Raw genomic sequence first — 21467 nt, 5'->3', positions numbered from 1 at the left:
TCTGACTTTTTTATCTCAGAGTTCAGACTTTTTTATCTCAGAGTTCTGACTTTTAATCTCAGAGTTCTGACCTTAATCTCAGAGTTCTGACTTTAATCTCAGAGTTCTGACTTTTTTATCTCAGAGTTCTGACTTTTTTATCTCAGAGTTCTGACTTTTTTATCTCAGAGTTCTGACTTTTATATCTCAGAGTTCTGACTTTTTTATCTCAGAGTTCAGACTTTTTTAATCTCAGAGTTCTGACTTTTTTTATCTCAGAGTTCTGACTTTTTTTATCTCAGAGTTCTGACTTTAATCTCAGAGTTCTGACCTTAATCTCAGAGTTCTGACTTTAATCTCAGAGTTCTGACTTTAATCTCAGAGTTCTGACTTTAATCTCAGAGTTCTGACTTTAATCTCAGAGTTCTGACTTTTAATCTCAGAGTTCTGACTTTTAATCTCAGAGTTCTGACCTTAATCTCAGAGTTCTGACCTTAATCTCAGAGTTCTGACTTTAATCTCAGAGTTCTGACTTTAATCTCAGAGTTCTGACCTTAATCTCAGAGTTCTGACCTTAATCTCAGAGTTCTGACCTTAATCTGAGTTCTGACTTTAATCTGAGTTCTGACTTTTAATCTGAGTTCTGACTTTTAATCTGAGTTCTGACTTTTAATCTGAGTTCTGACTTTTAATCTGAGTTCTGACTTTTAATCTGAGTTCTGACTTTTAATCTCAGAGTTCTGACTTTTAATCTCAGAGTTCTGACTTTTAATCTCAGAGTTCTGACTTTTAATCTCAGAGTTCTGACTTTTAATCTCAGAGTTCTGACTTTTTAATCTCAGAGTTCTGACTTTTTAATCTCAGAGTTCTGACTTTTTAATCTCAGAGTTCTGACTTTTTAATCTCAGAGTTCTGACTTTTAATCTCAGAGTTCTGACTTTTAATCTCAGAGTTCTGACTTTTAATCTCAGAGTTCTGACTTTTAATCTCAGAGTTCTGACTTTTAATCTCAGAGTTCTGACTTTTAATCTCAGAGTTCTGACTTTTAATCTCAGAGTTCTGACTTTTAATCTCAGAGTTCTGACTTTTAATCTCAGAGTTCTGACTTTTAATCTCAGAGTTCTGACTTTTAATCTCAGAGTTCTGACTTTTAATCTCAGAGTTCTGACTTTTTAATCTCAGAGTTCTGACTTTTCAATCTCAGAGTTCTGACTTTTCAATCTCAGAGTTCTGACTTTTCAATCTCAGAGTTCTGACTTTTCAATCTCAGAGTTCTGACTTTTCAATCTCAGAGTTCTGACTTTTCAATCTCAGAGTTCTGACTTTTCAATCTCAGAGTTCTGACTTTTCAATCTCAGAGTTATGACTTTTCAATCTCAGAGTTCTGACTTTTCAATCTCAGAGTTCTGACTTTTCAATCTCAGAGTTCTGACTTTTCAATCTCAGAGTTCTGACTTTTCAATCTCAGAGTTCTGACTTTTCAATCTCAGAGTTCTGACTTTTCAATCTCAGAGTTCTGACTTTTCAATCTCAGAGTTCTGACTTTTCAATCTCAGAGTTCTGACTTTTCAATCTCAGAGTTCTGACTTTTCAATCTCAGAGTTCTGACTTTTCAATCTCAGAGTTCTGACTTTTCAATCTCAGAGTTCTGACTTTTCAATCTCAGAGTTCTGACTTTTCAATCTCAGAGTTCTGACTTTTCAATCTCAGAGTTCTGACTTTTCAATCTCAGAGTTCTGACTTTTCAATCTCAGAGTTCTGACTTTTCAATCTCAGAGTTCTGACTTTTCAATCTCAGAGTTCTGACTTTTCAATCTCAGAGTTCTGACTTTTCAATCTCAGAGTTCTGACTTTTCAATCTCAGAGTTCTGACTTTTCAATCTCAGAGTTCTGACTTTTCAATCTCAGAGTTCTGACTTTTCAATCTCAGAGTTCTGACTTTTCAATCTCAGAGTTCTGACTTTTCAATCTCAGAGTTCTGACTTTTCAATCTCAGAGTTCTGACTTTTCAATCTCAGAGTTCTGACTTTTAATCTCAGAGTTCTGACTTTTAATCTCAGAGTTCTGACTTTTAATCTCAGAGTTCTGACTTTTAATCTCAGAGTTCTGACTTTTAATCTCAGAGTTCTGACTTTTAATCTCAGAGTTCTGACTTTTAATCTCAGAGTTCTGACTTTTAATCTCAGAGAAAATTCTGAGAAAAAAGTCAGAATTCTGAGATTAAGGTCAGAATTTTGACTTTTTCCCCCATACTATACTGAAATAAAATAAAAAAAAATCAGTTAACTTTTTCTTTTCCAGTGGCCCTAATCCTCTTCCGTACATGTACGAGGCGACAAATCTTCCATTTATTTACGGTTCTTAACTTTGATTTCCAGATGCAGACGCCTCAGACATCTTAGCACGGGACAAAATCTAAATAAGTCATTTTTTTCTTCAAATAAGTGCCATTGTTCTGGAATTGAGGAGATCAAGTCACTTTGCCAACAGAACGAGACAATTTACATTTAAAATAATTAAACAATTGCATCGTCTTATTTCAAGTTAATTTGATCTAATTAGTAAAGATACTCATTCCACTGGCGACCCCGTTTACCTGCTCAAAGTAAGGATAAATATACTTAACTTGAGAATATTTTACTTATTTCTAGATTGTTTTTTCAGTGCAGAGTGGAACGAATCCATGCACTTGGAAAACGATCTAGAAATCAGTAAAAAGTTCTTAAATTAAGTGTATTTACCCTTAATTTAAGCAGGTAGATTAGATAGTTTGCCAATGGAATGAGTAATTTTACTACTAAAATAAGATAATTAGATAATATGCACTTGAAATAAGACAATGCAATTGTTTTTTCTTATTTTAAGAGTAAATTGTCAGCTCCTCAATCCAAGAACAAAAGACTGATCCAGATCTGGATTATTTCCAGTGTGAAGCGTTTCCTGCAGCTCTGACGCCATCTTTGGGCTCAGGGTGAGAATGAAGCATCTGCTGCAGCATCGCAGAGTTAGCTCACATGATCTCCATGACGACCAGCATCTCCTGCTTTAAAGGTTTCTCTCCGCAGTCACATCAGAACAAACATTTTCATTGGTGCAGTTTATGGTTTTACTTAATTAGGGTGAAATTACAAAAAAAAAAAAAGTGAACAGAAGTTTGAGCGACAGGAAGCACCGAACAAACATGCTGTGAATTCTGAGAGAAGAACGGAACAGAAACAGACGTTTTCCCTGGAATCCTGAACGTGTTTATTGTTGGTGGTTAGCGGTGACGGCTGGAGGCGACGCGGCGGCTTTAGCGACCTCCAGTTTCCCACGGGTTCCTCCTCCTGCTGGTGTTCCACAGGCTTAGCTTATTGATCGAACTCTTCGCATCCAGCAGCCTCGGGGGGGGGAATAAAATGATAAAATAATGGAGGAAAATGCATCAGAGCACGCAGCTTCTCCAGGCGCGTTAAATAAAGCCCATTACCATTAGATAACACACACACACACACACAGAGGGGGCCGAGAGGCCAGTCCAAAGCAGGGGTCCGTGGAGTTTCACCCCAAAGGCGCGTCGGGATCCCAGAGCGAACGCTCTCGGTCCGAGTCATCCCGCCTTTTTCTTTTCCAGCTTCCTCCATGTCGTCGGAGGGGTGGGGGGGCTACGCCAAACCCATCTCCTCCAGAACGCTCCGGGGAGACTCGTCCTCCTGCAGACAAAACCAAAGGAGTCCATCTTCAGACATATCGTTCATTACGGCGAAGATTCTACGTCAAATAAAGTTAAAATCAATCCTCTGGACTTTGTTTCCAAGTTTGAAGACGTTTCTCTTCCATCCAGGAAGATTTTTAACTCAAAATGTCAGAAATAGCGTTTAGTTCCAGGTTTTATCCAGCAGCCCAACAAAGAAAACATGCAAATAGAAACGGATGAACGGGTCCACTAAGGCTAATGCTAATATTTGGGTTAGAATTAGTACTTGTGTTCAAATATGCTAACAAAAATATTAGCAAAATATTTAGCGTATTTGCTAATATATCAATTTATAGTAACCCAAATAAAAAAAAAAAAAAAATACTATTTCATGATTATCAAAATTTTCTTTATATTTGATAATATTTTGCACATTTGCTCATGCTAATTAGCGTTAGCTAATGTATAGAAAGCTTTGACTAGCAATAGCGACTGTGCTAACTCAAATATTAGAAAATACACCATCCCAAATATCATCAAAGCATTTTTTATATTTGCTAATATATGGCATGTTTGTAAATTCTCGGTACCGTAAAAATATCTGCGCAAAAATGGAAAACGTTTCATTAGCGTTAGCAAAGGTTGACTTTGGTGTATAGAAGGAGAGTAAAAACTCCTGGAAAGCAAATTTTTTTATACCAGAAAAGTTAAAAATCATCCTCTGAACTTTGGTTCCAAGTTTGAAGACGTTTCTCTTCCATCCAGGAAGATTTTTCAACCCAAAATGTCAGAAATAGCGTTTAGTTCCAGGTTTTACCCAGCAGCCCAACAAAGCCTGGTTTTAGTTTAGAAAACATGCAAATAGAAACGGATGAACGGGTCAACTAATGCTAATGCTAATATTTGGGTTAGAATTAGTACTTGTGTTCAAATATGCTAACAAAAATATTAGCAAAATATTTAGCGTATTTGCTAATATATCAATTTATAGTAACCCAAATAAAAAAAATAAAAATACTATTTCATGATTATCAAAATTTTCTCTATATTTGCTAATATTTAGCACATTTGCTCATGCTAATTAGCGTTAGCTAATGTATAGAAAGCTTTGACTAGCAATAGCGACTGTGCTAACTCAAATATTAGAAAATACACCATCCCAAATATCATCAAAGCATTTTTTATATTTGCTAATATATGGCATGTTTGTAAATTCTCGGTACCGTAAAAATATATGCGCAAAAATGCAAAACCTTTTATTAGCGTTAGCAAAGGTTGACTTCGCTGTATAGAAGGAGAGTAAAAACACCTGCAAAGCAACTTTTTTTTATACCAGAAAAGTTAAAATCAATCCACTGTTCTTTGTTTCCAAGTTTGAAGACGTTTCTCTTCCATCCAGGAAGATTTTTCAATTCCAAATGTCAGAAATAGCGTTTAGTTCCAGGTTTTATCCAGCAGCCCAACAAAGAAAACATGCAAATAGAAACGGATGAACGGGTCCACTAAGGCTAATGCTAATATTTGGGTTAGAATTAGTACTTGTGTTCAAATATGCTAACAAAAATATTAGCAAAATATTTAGCGTATTTGCTAATATATCAATTTATAGTTACCCCAAAAAAAAAAAATACTATTTCACGATTATCCAAATTTTCTTTATATTTGCTAATATTTTGCACATTTGCTCATGCTAATTAGCGTTAGCTAATGTATAGAAAGCTTTGACTAGCAATAGCGACTGTGCTAACTCAAATATTAGAAAATACACCATCCCAAATATCAAAGCATTTTTTTTTTATTTGCTAATATATGGCATGTTTGTAAATTCTCGGTACCGTAAAAATATATGCGCAAAAAAAAAAGACTTCTTTCGCTAAATGTCTCAGCTAACTCAGAGAACTTCCTCGTATGCAGCCATGTTTGTTGTGACTGTGGCTGCTAACCAACCAATGGGGAGAAGTTGAGCCCTTAAGACACGCCCCCTCCTCATTTGCATAATGAGGCAGAAATGCAGACAGAAATATAAATATGACAGGCAGAAATAAACAGCATGGAAGAAAGAAATAGGGCAAAAAAATACAAAGGAAGAAAAAATACAGAAAAAAATATTTCATATATTAATTTATCCTATTTACTCACTATAAAAGTTTTAGCTCCGTCTGTCTCCCCTGCAAGGCGACACATTCCCCTGAGTGAGGCTGTTTGTAGATCAGCAGAGCTTCTTCTCATAACAAACCAGATTCTTTCTCAGGTTTATTCATAACATGTTACTGTTTAACCAAAGTGTCTGTATTTTATTTTAACTCTGACTGCTTTCTATTGTTGTCAGTAATGAGAAACGAACGCTGCTGGATCAGAACAGGACTGATTACCATGCAGTAATATGATGAACTGTTCTCTGTTTGCAAAGATAGAAATAAAAAGACGACTGCGTGAAATCCATCGATCTCTGTTTAACTGGAGTGAATGGTTGAATACTTTTTTCCAACTACAGATGTTAATGGGCAAAAAAATAGATTCAATTAATTCTAATTTTTATGTTGCGGCCGATAAAAAAAAAAAAAAAAACTTTTTATCATAACGGCGTATTTTTGGCTCCCTGGAGTTTCCGTAGCTGCAGTATTTCTCTCAGGTTACAATTTTGCAGCGACGGCGTCACGTGACACTTGGGATCTGGAGGCTTGTCCACCTTCTCCACCAGAGGGCGCCTGAGATCTTCCTCCTGAGGGCATGAGCTTCTCCAACACACCTGTTTCCTGTTTGCTCATCAGGTGACCTACTTAAGGAGGAGGAGGCTGACACTTCCCTGCCAGAGTGTTTGCCAGTAATGGTTAGCAAACCTGAGCCAGCCCGCCTGATCTAGACCCTGATTTTTGTGAACCTGTCTGACCCTGTTTCTCTCTGCCTCACAGATCCTGGCTTGCCTGGAAACCTGAAACTCTGACCAGAATCCTCTCTTATCAGGTATTTATCCCCGCCATCAGTAAACTGCTAATTTCCTGGATCCATTCTAACTGCTCTGTCCTCCTCAGTGGTGTTCCTCCTGTGACCAGACCTCAGAACCCAGAACCCGTGCATCTTTCCCTTTGTAAATACTGTAAAAAATCATAGAACTTTTTCCCTGTCTTAAGAGTGTTTTTCTGCATGTGGGTTAGACGCCTTGAACCCAACATGGACACAACAAACGACATCATCACTATGGAGGAGAGGAATGTTTGCTTTAAAAAAAAAAAAAAAAAAAAGGAATAAAATCTGTTGTTTGGAAATGCAGGACTTAAAGTTCTCTGGCACAGTGGAGGAAAACTATAAGGTTGGGAATTTTTTTTATTAGGGTTTAGTCCTGTTTCTCTGACTGTGACTAACTGGACCTGCTCTCTTCATCCTAAATATTTAGTTTATAAAATATTTTATTTGCAGCTAAATACTCATTTAACATATTAAATATTTAATTTGCAAACTGAATAGTTATTTAACAAAGTAATTTTTTTATAAATCAATGAACGACTGACATAAAGGAAACTTATTTTTCTGTTAAAAAACAATAAATTACCATAAATATTTCATTCTAATTTTTGACTTCCTAACTTTCCAAGTGGTTCAGTCTAACTTGGTCCAGTGATATAAGCGGCCTAAAATGCTTTAGATCTATTGTAGAAATAGAGGAGCCAGAATAAGGGATGCACGATATAATGGGCCCCCTATCGGTATCGGCCTTAAAACTGAATATCGGACATCGGCCACCCCACCGATATTTAACCCGATATTTGATCAGCTTCTGAGTTTCTAAAGTCTAAAAAAAATAAATAAATACTACTTCTTCTTCTTCCTCAAAAACTTCTTTTTTACAGACTTAAAAACTTCTAAAGACGAGGAAAAAATATTGATCCATTAAAATATCCCAATATCTTCATATGCTGATATATTGCCATTTAAAAACACCATATCAATCTCTTTTACTAATGAAATATTGCTGTATGTCATCGTTATGCTACGAAATCCCCCGAAAATTCACCAAATGTTGCCATATTTTTATATGTTGATATATTGACGCGGTATCGATCTATTTTACTAACAAAATCTCACAAGAATTTGCAAAATATCACGAGAGTTTGTAACAGAACGATGAAATTTCACCAGATTTTGAAAGTAAAATAGATCGATACCGCGTTTTTAAAAATCAATTTGATATCAGCATATGAAAATATATTTGAGTTTATTATTTTTCAAAGTGTCAGAAATGGATAACAAAACTGCTATTTTCAATGACTACTTATTTTTGTCCAGCTTTAACATCGGTATCGATATCGGTTATCGGCTACATGAGTTTTAAAATATCGGATATCGGACAAAATCCCAATATTCTGCATCCCTAGCATATCTCCTAATATATGAAACTGTTTCTGTACCCACTGTGTTTCAATCGTTTTGCACAAAAGTAAACCGATAACCAATGCGAGCGGTTTCCATGGCGATTTACCTCCTGCAGCAGGTCGGCCTGTTCGATGGCTTTGAGGACGCTCTTCTTGGACGTGTCCTGAATCTCTCCTCCCATCAGGAACTCGTCTAAAATGAAGTAAGCCTTCTCAAAGTTAAAGATTATATCCAGCTCACACACCTGCAGAAACACGCATCAAGCCTTTGCATCAAGCACCATCATCCAGCTGGTCAGTATTCACAAGCAGAGGCGCTCAGGTTCCATCACTTACGCTGCCAAAGTATTTATCCAGCAGCTCCACGAAGCGGTGGATGACCTCCAGCGTGATCAGCTCGTTGTCCTGCTCCTCGATGGCGCAGCAGAAATATAGACTGGCGTACCTGCATGGGCGGAAACGCAGAGGAGAGGCATCTAAAAGAACGCTGGATGGAGGGATGGATCTGCTGCTGAAGAACTCAGGAATGTTTTTATTCAGCTGCAGAAACCTTTCGTCAATATAGAAAACATTTCTAGGTACTTCTGAGGTGATCGTTCTTTTAATTTCCACATTATCCTGATTACTTTTTAGATGTAAACTTTCATTTTTTCTCTATAGTTCTGCTGCTATAGGCTTAGACTGCTGGAGGACATAGGGACCCCTTTTTCATCATTCTGCTTCATTCTATCTCTATTCTCCCACTCTGCAGAATCTGTTAGTTCAATCTCTAACGTTCTGCTCTCTCTGCTTTTTCTCATAGTAGCTTCATCTGGTCTGTTCCTGTTTGGCTGTGACTCCATCCTGGAGAGAAATATCAGCTGTGCTGCTGCCATCAACACCTTTGTTTCTAGATGTTGGAGCTTGGCCTGTTTTCCAGTGTAGTCCTGTTTCTCTGACTGTGACTAACTGGATGTGCTCTCTTCATCCTCTGACATGGGAGCTGGCTCGGAGCTCGTCTGCCTGGCTGTGTGTTTCCTGGACGGGGCCGCCTGTGGAGCTGGTTGACAGTTGCCTTTTGTATCTATGCTTCTTTTTCTATGTCTGCTTCTGTCTCCTTGAACCCCAGTGGGCCTCAGCAGATGGCCGCTCACACTGAGCCTGGTTCTGCTGGAGGTTTCTTCCTGTTCAAAGGGAGTTTTTCCTCTCCACTGTCGCTACAAGCATGCTTAGTGTGAGGGATTGCTGAAGAGTCAATGAGTCGATGCAATCAGCTGGTTTTCCTTGGATAGAAAACTTTGAATCAATCTGACTGGATGATCTGGTGAACTGGATCTATAAATCTCAGATGACATGATGTGAATTGGAGCTATAGAAATAAACTGAATAGAATTGAAATAAAAAGAAAAGTTTAAAATTAAAAGAGAAAGGAACCAATTTGTGCTCGTTTTCCAAATAACTAGCATACAAACAATTTTTTCTTTACAGCTAAATAATAAAACGCTGCTAGTCACAATATTACAGGAATAAAGTTGTAAATTTATGAGAACAAAAGTCATAATATTATAAGAATGAAACGATAAAATTCCAAAAATAAAGTTGGAACGTTAAGAGAATCAAGTCATAATATTATGAGAATACAGTCGCAAAATTAAAAGAAGAAAATCAGAACATAAGGATAAAGTTGCATATTTACTAGAATCAAGTCATAATATTAGCAGAATAAAGTAGTAAATTTACAAGACAAAACTCACAATATTATAAGAATAAAATTATAAATTACAGGAATGACATCATAAATTTATGAGAATCAAGTAATAACATTATGAGAGTAAAATCATAACATAATCCGAATAAAGTTGGATTTTATGACCAGAAGCATCGTTTTCCCAACATGAGGAATGTGGAGCATCTTGTTAAATTATACTTTAGCATCAATTTATCTAATAAAAGGAAATATTACGTCTTTTAGCATCAAATGATTATCAGTAGCTGCTTTCATCTGCTGCTCCGAGTTTTCTTCCTGAAACAGGTTTCCGTTAGCCTGACGTAGTCCTCCTCAATTCTAGTCAGAATGAGTCTGATGCTGCTCCACAGAGCTGTGATTATGGGGCGTGTTTCGAACGAACCAGGAAAAAAAATGCCTCTGCACTCAATTGGATAGACCTACAACCAATAAGAGCAACGGAGTGCGTGACGTATGTTAAGCGACGCATAGTTGTTGTCCACAAAAACCAAAGCGTGCAGTTGCACGCCTAGAATAAGAAGATGAGCCTTGATCGCGTTTCTCTGGTCCTCTTTTAAAATGTATTTGCTGTCGATATCTTCTAGAACAGACCTAATAGCAGAATCTACTCACCTCAACTCTCCAGCGGCAGCCATTGTTGTTGTCACCCAAGCGCGCTTTGGTCACGTGGTTGATTACGTTACTGTTGATCATCTGTCCATCATCGTATAAAGCCCGCCCTGACAATTTGATTGGATCGCCTGATATTGTGCGAGCATACTCGCGCTACTGTTGAGTAGAGACTGACACGGGAGTGGATTTTCACTCCTGTCCCGTCCCACTCCCACAGAAAAAAATGGTGTCCCATCCCGATCCCGGGCCAGAGTAGAAATCTAAATCCTGTCCCGTCCCACTCCTGGTGAAATTACTCCCGCTCCCATTCAGAATGACTCCCGCTCCTGCACCACTCCCATTCTTGTTGTTTTTGAGCGCAGGTGAAAAACTCAGAGCGGAAGCACTGTTGGTTTTTGGATCGTGTAGTTTTTTTGACTCGCATTATAGTGTAGGCTTCAAGGAAAAAAACTACAAAATGGCGGCGCCAGTACTGGATTTTTTTTCTTTCTATTTTATTTTATGTTTTGGCATCGATCCTAGTTTTCTTTTTTTAGTTACTATTTGTTTGCTCCCGCTCCCGTCTGCTCCCGTTAATGTTTAATCCTGTACCGTCCCAATCACCTGATCGTTACTAATACTGACTCCCATCCCTCGGGAATCCCGTGACCCGTGGGATTCCCAAAAAAATGTCAGTCTCTACTATTGAGCAATGCCAGATCAAACTTCCCGACCTCAAACGTTGTGGGCGGGACTAAGTTCGGAATGGCACCCAGGCTAGGTTTCCGTATGATGACTAAATTATCTTAATTTTATGATTTTATTCTTGAAATATTACATATATTCTCATAATATTACTACTTTATTCTCATAATTTCATGACTTTATAATGTTACACCATTATTATGATAAAGTTCCACCTTTATTCTTGTATTAAAAAGGAGGCCGGAGGAGCTGTTCATTTGAGCGTAGAAATATTGCCGGAAATTAGAAGCTGCTAAAGTGTGAACAGGTTTGTTTTGGGTGCAGTTTAATGTTTATGGTTATTATCAGGTTAGGATATAGAACCGTTATAGATTATGAGTGAAAGCATAGATTTATTTAATCTAGAATGGCACAAAAAAGTAAAATGAGATTCTATAACAAAATCTGCTTACTGAAATGTTCTGTATCGTTAGCAGCCATACATGTGAGCTACGTTAAACCTGAGTGATGACGAGCTGGGCGGCTAAAGGGACGAATGATGGGAGGATTATTAGTTAGGAGCTCTAAAGCAGCTCAGGCAGCAGCTAATTTCACCAAATAACACCCATGATGTCCAGAAATGATGGTTTTGTACCTTTTATAGACGATCTTGAGGTCCCTCCATTCCAGAAAGCTGCACATCTTGGGTTTGCGTGCGAGGACTATCTGCATCAGCTCCCTGACCATCTTCTTCTTGTCTCGTTCCGCCGTGGCCGTGTACCACTTCTGCAGCCGCAGCTTCCCCTGCCGGCTGAACAGCAGCATGAAGCGCATCTACAAACCAACGGATACGTTAGCATTCAAATTCAAATGAGTTGGTTCAGTCTTTGAGCAAAAAAATGGATAGAAAAATGGGTTTTAATCTAGTATTTTGTCTCTATAACTTGCTCTGATTCAACATCTTGGCTCAGATTATTGCAAACAACCAGATCTGTCACCATAATTCAGTTTATTTCTATATCTCTTTTGGTGTTTTGGTGTTTTTTTAAGCGTATGGCGATCTGACCTTAACTTGTTTTATTTTTATAATACATGACTAAAGGGAAACGCGCCCGTTAATGTAGTTTAAAGTCTGTTTTTCGTCCGAACTAAAAGGATAAATGCTAATCTAACGTCTTGTGCAGGCGGCGGGTGTGAAATAATAGACAGCTGCTTAGGAAAGATTTTCAGCAGAACATTTTTAAATCTATAAGTGGGATCTAATGCGACTGGAGCAGGTATGGAAAGGAAAATATGCTGCATATTTTATAAAATAAAAACTGGAAAGATCTCTATTCGTAAATATAAACATTTAAATGTTACCTGAGATGCTTGCCTTAAATAAATAAATCTGTTTTTTTATTCTTAATAAATATTTTTCACTTATTTAAGAGCTCATTCAAAGTTTCTGTGTATGTGTAAATATACACACATATATATATATATATATATATACCGTATTTTCACGACTATAAGGCGCACTTAAACGTCTTTTTTTTTCCTCAAAATGTGCGGTGCGCCTTATGTGTGTTGTAACTGCGACTTTTGAGACCACCTCATTGAGGAGATGATGAAAGAGTGGCTGAATGTAAGGAGACCAGGTGGTTTTTTCCACCCCTCACCATCCGCTGTTAATATGTAACTCCATGCGTGCCCATCTCACAGCTGATGTGAAAAAAAGGTGAATCAAATGAACGCTGTGCTCGCCGTTATCCCGGGGGGTCTGACAAAGGAACTTCAACCGCTCGACATCGGTGTGAAGCGGCCGTTCAAAGTAAGGCTGCGAGCGGCGTGGGAGCGATGGATGACCGACGGAGACCACAGTTTCAGGATAAGTGGAAGTCAGCGTTGGGCAAGTTACGCCACCGTTTGCGGACGGATTGTAGATGCTTGGACTAACGTGTCTGCTGGCTCTGCTGTTCAAGCTTTCACAAAAGCCGGCATTATTTCTGAGGAGCCGCGCTGCACGGAAAGTGACTGACAGCGAAGAAGGGGAAACTGGCATGTCTGATTTAGCGCAGCTGTTTAATTCAGAAACAGAGGATGATGACTTTGATGGGTTTGATTAATACTTTGTAATAAATACTTGAATAAAGCACAATCATACTCAGGTTTGCTCCTGCTCTATTTTTCTACCTGAAAACTTAACTCAACAGCAGCCTCTGGGCGGGTCTCCTCCTCTTCACCGCGGTGGCTGGCAGGTGTTTTTTCATCTAAATAATCTAAATCTTGCAGCTATATTTGCTGTGATCAGTGGGAATAAAGTAGTTTTAATATGTTTTTAAGTGAGAAAGTCCACCTGAAAACTTAATAATTGCAGTCAGTTCATTCAGATTATCTATTTCTGTCGGAGGCGCTCAGACCCCCACATACCAGCGGTGCGCTGACAGCAGAAATCCTTTCATTCACCGCGGCTGCTGGCAGGTGTTTTTCATCTAAATAATTTAAACTGCAGGCACCAGGATGCCGGTAATAAAAGCGAACATATTCCGTCGGCAGGTTTCAGGATTTTAAGTTAATTTAGGAGTGATCACAGCGCTGTGTCATCTGCGATGTGTCTGTCTCACGGCCAGCTCCCAGGTTTGATTAATACTTTGTAATAAATACATGAATAAAGCACAGTCATACTCAGTTTTGCCCCCGCTGTATTTTTAAATACGCAGTAGAGGTATTTAAAGGTAGTAGAGGACATGTACCTGTATATAAAAAACGCGCCTTTTAGTACGGTGCGCCTTATGGTCGGGAAAATACGGTATATATTTATATTAGGGCTGCAACTAACGATTATTTTAAAAATCGATGAATCAGACGATTATTTTTTCGATTAATCGATGAATCGGACAAAAAATATTCTTTATATTAACCTCTTTATTGAAAAATAAACATTTTAGACAGAACAAACAAGCACACAAGTACAGGTTGCTCATTAACTGTTCTGGTGCAATATGAAAAATAAATGTTTGTGTTAAAACTACGCAAACTTACATGAGAAATGTAGCTGTACATCCACAAAATATAGGGTACTTTGTTTCATAAAGCGCAAAAAAAGACATTTTTGTTTTGTTCAAACAATAGGCCCCCCCATTTTAACAAATGAGGTTTTTTAGACTAGAAGAGTTCTGCCTTTTAAGACAGGAAAGTATAGCAGTTAAAGTTGCTACTTGAGAAAATACTTAACCATAGAGATAAAAATAGCCCTGTGATTCAAATTATAAATTGTATTTGGAATAAAAATGAGAGAACTAGGGGTGCTAAAAAACACATCCTCCAAAGACAGATATTTACATGGGAATGTGGCAGATAATTAATTGACATTAGGGCTGCAACTAACGATTATTTTAAAAATCGATGAATCGGACGATTATTTTTTCGATTAATCAATGAATCGGACAAAAAAAATTTTTTATATTAACCTCTTTATTCCAAAATAAACATTATAGACAGAACAAACAAGCACACAAGTACAGGTTGCTCATTAACTGTACTGGTGCTATATGAAAAATAAATGTTTGTGTTAAAACTACGCAAACTTACATGAGAAATGAAGCTGTACATCCACAAAATATAGGCTACTTTGTTTCATAAAGCGCAAAAAAAGACATTTTTGTTTTTAAAAGCCCCTAAGGGGTTCAAACAATAGGCCCCCCCATTTCAACAAATGAGGTTTTTTAGACTAGAAGAGTTCTGCCTTTTAAGACAGGAAAGTATAGCAGTTAAAGTTGCTACTTGAGAAAATACTGAACCATAGAGATAAAAATAGCCCTGGGATTCAAATTATAAATTGTATTTGGAATAAAAATGAGAGAACTAGGGGTGTTAAAAAAACACATCCTCCAAAGACAGATATTTACATGGGAATGTGGCAGATAATTAATTGACATATTACTGATCTTGCTGGATTTTATTCTGCTTTACTTCCATAAATTGCAGGATCTTCTTTACTTTATCTTTGCCAGAAGATTTAAACTTTAAAAGCCTTGCCTTCATAATTTGCAAGTTAATTTATTTATAAAGAAAATATAAACGCTGCTTAAGCTAATTAAATTAAATTAAAGGTAAAATAAGTAGCCAACCTTATCACTGTCTGTAACCTACTAACACGGTAAGGAAAGCATCAGATGAGCTACCTGAGAAACTAACGTTACGTTTCCCCACTTTAAAACCAAACAAACATGGCCGCCCACCCTGCTGATCAGCTCTCTTCACTGCCATCGAGGCTCCAACGTGTTTTCTTTTCAGGTGCTGCATCATAACAGTGGTGCTTCCGTGCCATGTTCATTTATTTTTACAAAAGTTGCATGTTACGACTTTTTTCACTTTACAAAGCGCAGGCTATTTTAATTATTGTGATCGATTTGCGCCGTCAATCCCGGCGCATGCGCGCTTCATTTGCAGTCTGGATGCTGAGGCTCTGACTGCAGCGCTGAGAGGGACTCCTGTGGGAGAACGGGGTTGGGATGGGGGAGGCGCCCCACGGCAGGCAAAAGCCGCCAGTGACACCCTAAAAAGTCGCCAGATTTGTCGCTAGTCGCTTTTTTGAAAAATAGTCGCTGGAGGGGTCTGAAAAGTCGCTGAGTTGGCAACACTGCAACTTCGGCGCTGACACGCTCCGCCATATTTTTTTTTTCTTCCCCGGGATGACGGCGGCGGCGGATGACGCATTAATCGCGCGACACAACTAATCGATGATTAAATTCGTTGCCAACGCTTTTAAAAGTCGATTTTTATCGATTTTATCGATTCGTTGTTGCAGCCCTAATTTATATATATATATTTATTTATTTATTTACGCTACCCTTGAAAAACCGATCCATGCCGAGACCGGTCCGAGCTCGGATCAGTTAACCAGGCCTAGCTCGGTTCTGACGACCGTTTACGCATCACGCTATCTCGGTTCCTCGCCTCCTAGTGACGATCTGCGGTATTACTGCCAGTATAGAAGGAGGAAATCAAGCAGTTGGTGGCGGTAATGCAGCAAAAGTTGTTTGCCAACCGCCATAAAACACAAGAAGACGAAGGAGGGAATCAAGCAAATCAAAATGGCGGCGCCCGTCACATTCAGAAAGTTATGCTTGATTATTGTTGCTGTACTTCGGTGTTATTATTTAAAATGTTGCGTGGAGAAAATTTCGATTTTTGTTTATAGTTGAAGAAGAAGTTGTTCTTCTTCTTCTGTTTCCGGAGGGGCATTACCGCCAACTAGTGGAATGGAGTGTGAATTGCGATGTGCAGCCAGACGGAGATGACGCGTTCTGCTCATGCGCTCTTGTTATCAGAGAACCGAGCCAGGGAAAAACCGAGCCGAGCCCACCTCTGGAACTGGTCTGCAGTTAGCTCGGTCCGGTTGTGTCTAGCTCGGTCCGGTTGTGTCTAGCTCGGTCCGGTTGTGTCTAGCTCGGTCCGGTTGCGTCTAGCTCGGTCCGGTTGCGTCTAGCTCGGTCCGGTTCAGTTTGCTTTCCATTTACACACGATAAGTTACCTCAGTTACTGAGCTCGGACCGGTCTCTGCACGGTTTTTCAAGGGTACTTTAAATGGGGTATTGTATATATATATATATATATATATACACTATATTGCCAAAAGTATTTGCTCACCCATCCAAATTATTGGAATCAGGTGTTCCAATCACTTCCATGGCCACAGGTGTATAAATTCAAGCACCTAGGCATGCAGACTGTTTTTACAAACATTTGTGAAAGAATGGGTCGCTCTCAGGAGCTCAGTGAATTCCAGCGTGGAACTGTGATAGGATGCCACCTGTGCAACAAATCCAGTCGTGAAATTTCCTCGCTCCTAAATATTCCACAGTCAACTGTCAGCTGTATTATAAGAAAATGGAAGTGTTTGGGAACGACAGCAACTCAGCCACGAAGTGGTAGGCCACGTAAACTGACGGAGCGGGGTCAGCGGATGCTGACGCGCATAGTGCGAAGAGGTCGCCAACTTTCTGCAGAGTCAATCACTACAGACCTCCAAACTTCATGTGGCCTTCAGATTAGCTCAAGAACAGTGCGCAGAGAGCTTCATGGAATGGGTTTCCATGGTCGAGCAGCTGCATCCAAGCCATACATCACCAAGTGCAATGCAAAGCGTCGGATGCGGTGGTGTAAAGCACGCCGCCACTGGACTCTAGAGCAGTGGAGACGCGTTCTCTGGAGTGACGAATCGCGCTTCTCCATCTGGCAATCTGATGGACGGGTCTGGGTTTGGCGGTTGCCAGGAGAACGGTACTTGTCTGACTGCATTGTGCCAAGTGTAAAGTTTGGTGGAGGGGGGATTATGGTGTGGGGTTGTTTTTCAGGAGCTGGGCTTGGCCCCTTAGTTCCAGTGAAAGGAACTCTGAATGCTTCAGCATACCAAGACATTTTGGACAATTCCATGCTCCCAACTTTGTGGGAACAGTTTGGAGCTGGCCCCTTCCTCTTCCAACATGACTGTGCACCAGTGCACAAAGCAAGGTCCATAAAGACATGGATGACAGAGTCTGGTGTGGATGAACTTGACTGGCCTGCACAGAGTCCTGACCTCAACCCGATAGAACACCTTTGGGATGAATTAGAGCGGAGACTGAGAGCCAGGCCTTCTCGTCCAACATCAGTGTGCGACCTCACAAATGCGCTTCTGGAAGAATGGTCAAAAATTCCCATAAACACACTCCTAAACCTTGTGGACAGCCTTCCCAGAAGAGTTGAAGCTGTTCTAGCTGCAAAGGGTGGACCGACGTCATATTGAACCCTATGGATTAGGAACGGGATGTCACTTAAGCTCATATGTGAGTCAAGGCAGGTGAGCAAATACTTTTGGCAATATAGTGTATATATATATATATATATTTTAGGCAACGAATTTAATCATCGATTAGTTGTGTCGCGCGATTAATGCTGCATCCGCCGTCGCCGTCATCCGGGGGAAGAAAAAAGAAATATGGCGGAGCGAGTCAGCGCCGCAGTTGCAGTGTTGCCAACTCAGCGACTTTTCAGACCCGTCCAGCGACTATTTTTCAAAAAAGCGACTAGCGACAAATCTGGCGACTTTTTACGGTGTCACTGGCGGCTTTTGCCTGCCGTGGGGCGCCTCCCCCATCCCAACCCCGTTCTCCCACAGGAGTCCCTCTCAGCGCTGCAGTCAGAGCCTCAGCATCCAGACTGCAAACGAAGCGCGCATGCGCCGGGATTGACGGCGCAAATCGATCATGGCACGGAAGCACCATGTTTGTTTGGTTTTAAAGTGGGGAAACGTAACGTTAGTTTCTCAGGTAGCTCATCTGATGCTTTCCTTACCGTGTTAGTAGGTTACAGACAGTGATAAGGTTGGCTACTTATTTTACTTTTAATTTCATTTGAATTAGCTTAAGCAGTGTTTATATTTACTTTATAAATAAATTAACTTGCAAATTATGAGGGCAAGACTTTTAAAGTTTAAATCTTCTGGCAAAGATAAAGTAAAGAAGATCCTGCAATTTATGGAAGTAAAGCAGAATAAAATCCAGCAAGATCAGTAATATGTCAATTAATTATCTGCCACATTCCCATGTAAATATCTGTCTTTGGAGGATGTGTTTTTTAGCACCCCTAGTTCTCTCATTTTTATTCCAAATACAATTTATAATTTGAATCACAGAGCTATTTTTATCTCTATGGTTCAGTATTTTCTCAAGTAGCAACTTTAACTGCTATACTTTCCTGTCTTAAAAGGCAGAACTCTTCTAGTCTAAAAAACTCATTTGTTGAAATGGGGGGGCCTATTGTTTGAACCCCTTAGGGGCTTTTAAAAACAAAAATGTCTTTTTTTGCGCTTTATGAAACAAAGTATCCTATATTTTGTGGATGTACAGCTACATTTCTCATGTCAGTTTGCGTAGTTTTAACACAAACATTTATTTTTCATATTGCACCAGTCAGTTAATGAGCAACCTGTACTTGTGTGCTTGTTCGTTCTGTCTAAAATGTTTATTTTGGAATAAAGAGGTTTAATATCAAAAATATTTTTTGTCCGATTCATCGATTAATCGAAAAAATAATCGGCTGATTCATCGATTTTTAAAATAATCATTAGTTGCAGCCCTAGTGACAATAGTTGAAGAAACTTTTGGCTCTAAATGGTATTGGTGCCCTATTGGTTGGTACTCACTGATACCGATACCACCATTTTAGGGCAGTATTGGGGCCCCGTCCGGTACTGGTATCATTATCGGTGCAACACTAATGTTAACCATCTCCCGGGGCTAGTAGTTTTTATTGTCAGTAGAGTACAAATTTCAATTAATTTGCCCGCCAGGCAAGTGCAACGATCACAAAAAAAAGTTAGCACTCAAAATTACTTTAAAATCAACAACATTTGATGAAAACAACCCAGAAGTGTTGCCGGCAGCATTTTTGTTGTTTTGTACATATTCTCGCGTGATTTGAAAAAAGCACGTGATTTGAAAAAGCCGCGGGATTTACCGCCAGATGGCGTGATTTTTGTGCGGGAATTGGCGCGAATCAAACAGTTTTTTTTCTACTTGCCCGGCTAAAAAACAACAACAAGGCAAAACAATGTAAGTATAGTAACACACCCTCCACCCACTTAGCATCGGAGATCGTCTTTACCCTCCACCCATCCTCATCCATTCACTAAACAGCCACTTTTATCCTTCACCCTCCCTCCAGCTCACCCACATTTCTGATATTATATAGCATAATTTGAACAAATTTTATGCACAAAAAAATGTATCCCCTACTAAGGCATCATAGCATTGAAATTAATACATTTAATTGAACATTATTATTTTAATTTGGTCATATTAATTCATTTCTAGGTGCCACTTAAAGGTGCCAGCAGCTTTGTCTGTATTATTGCCCATATTTAGACTTTTTTCCTTATAAAGTTCAATAATCCAAACAGTCTGAAACATGTAAGAAGTGGTTTGCTTCTGTTTGCGTTCTCTCCTTCCCATCCAGGCCGACCCTCACCGGGTCATCAGTCTGGATTACTGAGGAGAAGGAAATACACCTGCAGTAGCAAAACACCTACAACCCCTTTAAGATTTTATCTGGATAAATGAACATGTTTGGCAACAAGACCTAAATTTGGGATATGACTGTGTAAAATAAATATGTTTAATGATTCTCTAGAAAAGTCACATTATATTAATAGTATTATCTGAATTAAAAAAAAAACATTTTAAAAATAAACATGTTTCATTGATATATATACACAAAAATTTATATTAGGAACTATATTTATCAAACATTATAATGGGCAAGTAAAAATTGTTTCTGGGCAAATGAAATGTGAAAGTCACTTGCCCAAAGGGTAAGAATGGGGGGGCCTGCACAGCTGACCTGCTCAGGGGTCACATCAATAAAAATAATAAACATGTGACCAGTCACGTGGTCATAATGGGAAAAAATATAAACAAAGAAACTTCTGTTTACTGAAAAAACACCCAGACTTTCTAAAGCAAAGTTTAATTTATCTTTTAACTCTATTTAGTCCAGAATTAATCAGTTCAAAGATTATAATCTGAGATTTTCATTAGTTTCCATGTTTTCTCATAGAAATATGATATTTTTAATAGTTTCAGGGTAAAATTTAACCCGGTGCAGCAGCAGCTAAAGGATTATTAATAAATATGTAGAATAAATCTGCGCGTTAAACGGATGCAGGATAAATTCCAGAAACTTCTGTGGAATAAATGTGATTATTTCTGCCTCCTGGACTCCAAACATTCAGATCCTGGACCAATACTGACCCGAGCGATGCTAACTAGCGATGCTAAGCTAACAGCGGGGCCGTCTGACGCCAGGAGGCCTGTTAGCTGAGCAGACAGGTAACCGTAGCGCAGGTGCACACTTCCTGGAAGCGAACACCTTCCTAGCATTAGCATGTTAGCTTCTTCCTCATTCAACCAGGTGAGAGGCACAAACTTACCATTATGCGGGGATTTTCAAGCTTCTCTCGAACGTCACAGCCTTTGAATTCCGGGTGTGATGTACCGTTTGGCTAAAGTTGATAATCCATTACTGTCCGCTTATTTCGACATTAAAGCAAATATTCCTCTGCAGTGAAACACAAACTGAGCGAGGCTGCCTCCATTGAGCATGCGCACTTCAGCCCTTCACTCACGTCAGCACGGTAGTGGACCAATAGAAATGTACACGTTGGGTTTAAGGAGTATGGCAGGCCATTTTGACATTTATTAGGAGCCATTTGTTGATCTCTAAAATAAGATTCTTCCTGGTCAAAACTACATTCCTGCTAGTCAGAAATGTACATATAGATATTCTAAATGACAGTTTAAATAGCAAAAAATACATTTTTTTGCTGCCAAAAATATAATTGTTCTAGTAAAAATAAACTTTAAAATACCTACAAATCTTTACAAATTTTAAGTGGCCTTTTTTGACATTTATTAGC

The 21467-nt window shown here is 39.0% G+C and overlaps 1 protein-coding gene across 1 annotated transcript; it reads right to left on the bottom strand.

Annotated features, from left to right (window-relative positions):
* Positions 1-3061: 3061 nt before the first annotated feature.
* On the bottom strand, positions 3062-21173 carry ap1s1 (adaptor related protein complex 1 subunit sigma 1). Its single transcript, XM_038288154.1, has 5 exons — positions 20982-21173; positions 11682-11860; positions 8362-8470; positions 8133-8270; positions 3062-3671 (listed from the first exon to the last, which is right to left on the bottom strand). Exons 1-5 carry the CDS (start codon positions 20982-20984, stop codon positions 3624-3626), a joined length of 477 nt encoding a protein of 158 aa, XP_038144082.1. The 5' UTR covers positions 20985-21173; the 3' UTR covers positions 3062-3623.
* Positions 21174-21467: the final 294 nt, after the last annotated feature.

The sequence above is a fragment of the Cyprinodon tularosa genome, unplaced genomic scaffold (assembly GCF_016077235.1).
Source record: "Cyprinodon tularosa strain WSP-4 unplaced genomic scaffold, ASM1607723v1 ctg1067, whole genome shotgun sequence".
Classification (NCBI taxonomy): domain Eukaryota; kingdom Metazoa; phylum Chordata; class Actinopteri; order Cyprinodontiformes; family Cyprinodontidae; genus Cyprinodon; species Cyprinodon tularosa.
The sequence above is the reverse complement of the archived record's forward strand: the minus strand, read 5'-3'. Positions and strand labels throughout refer to the sequence as shown.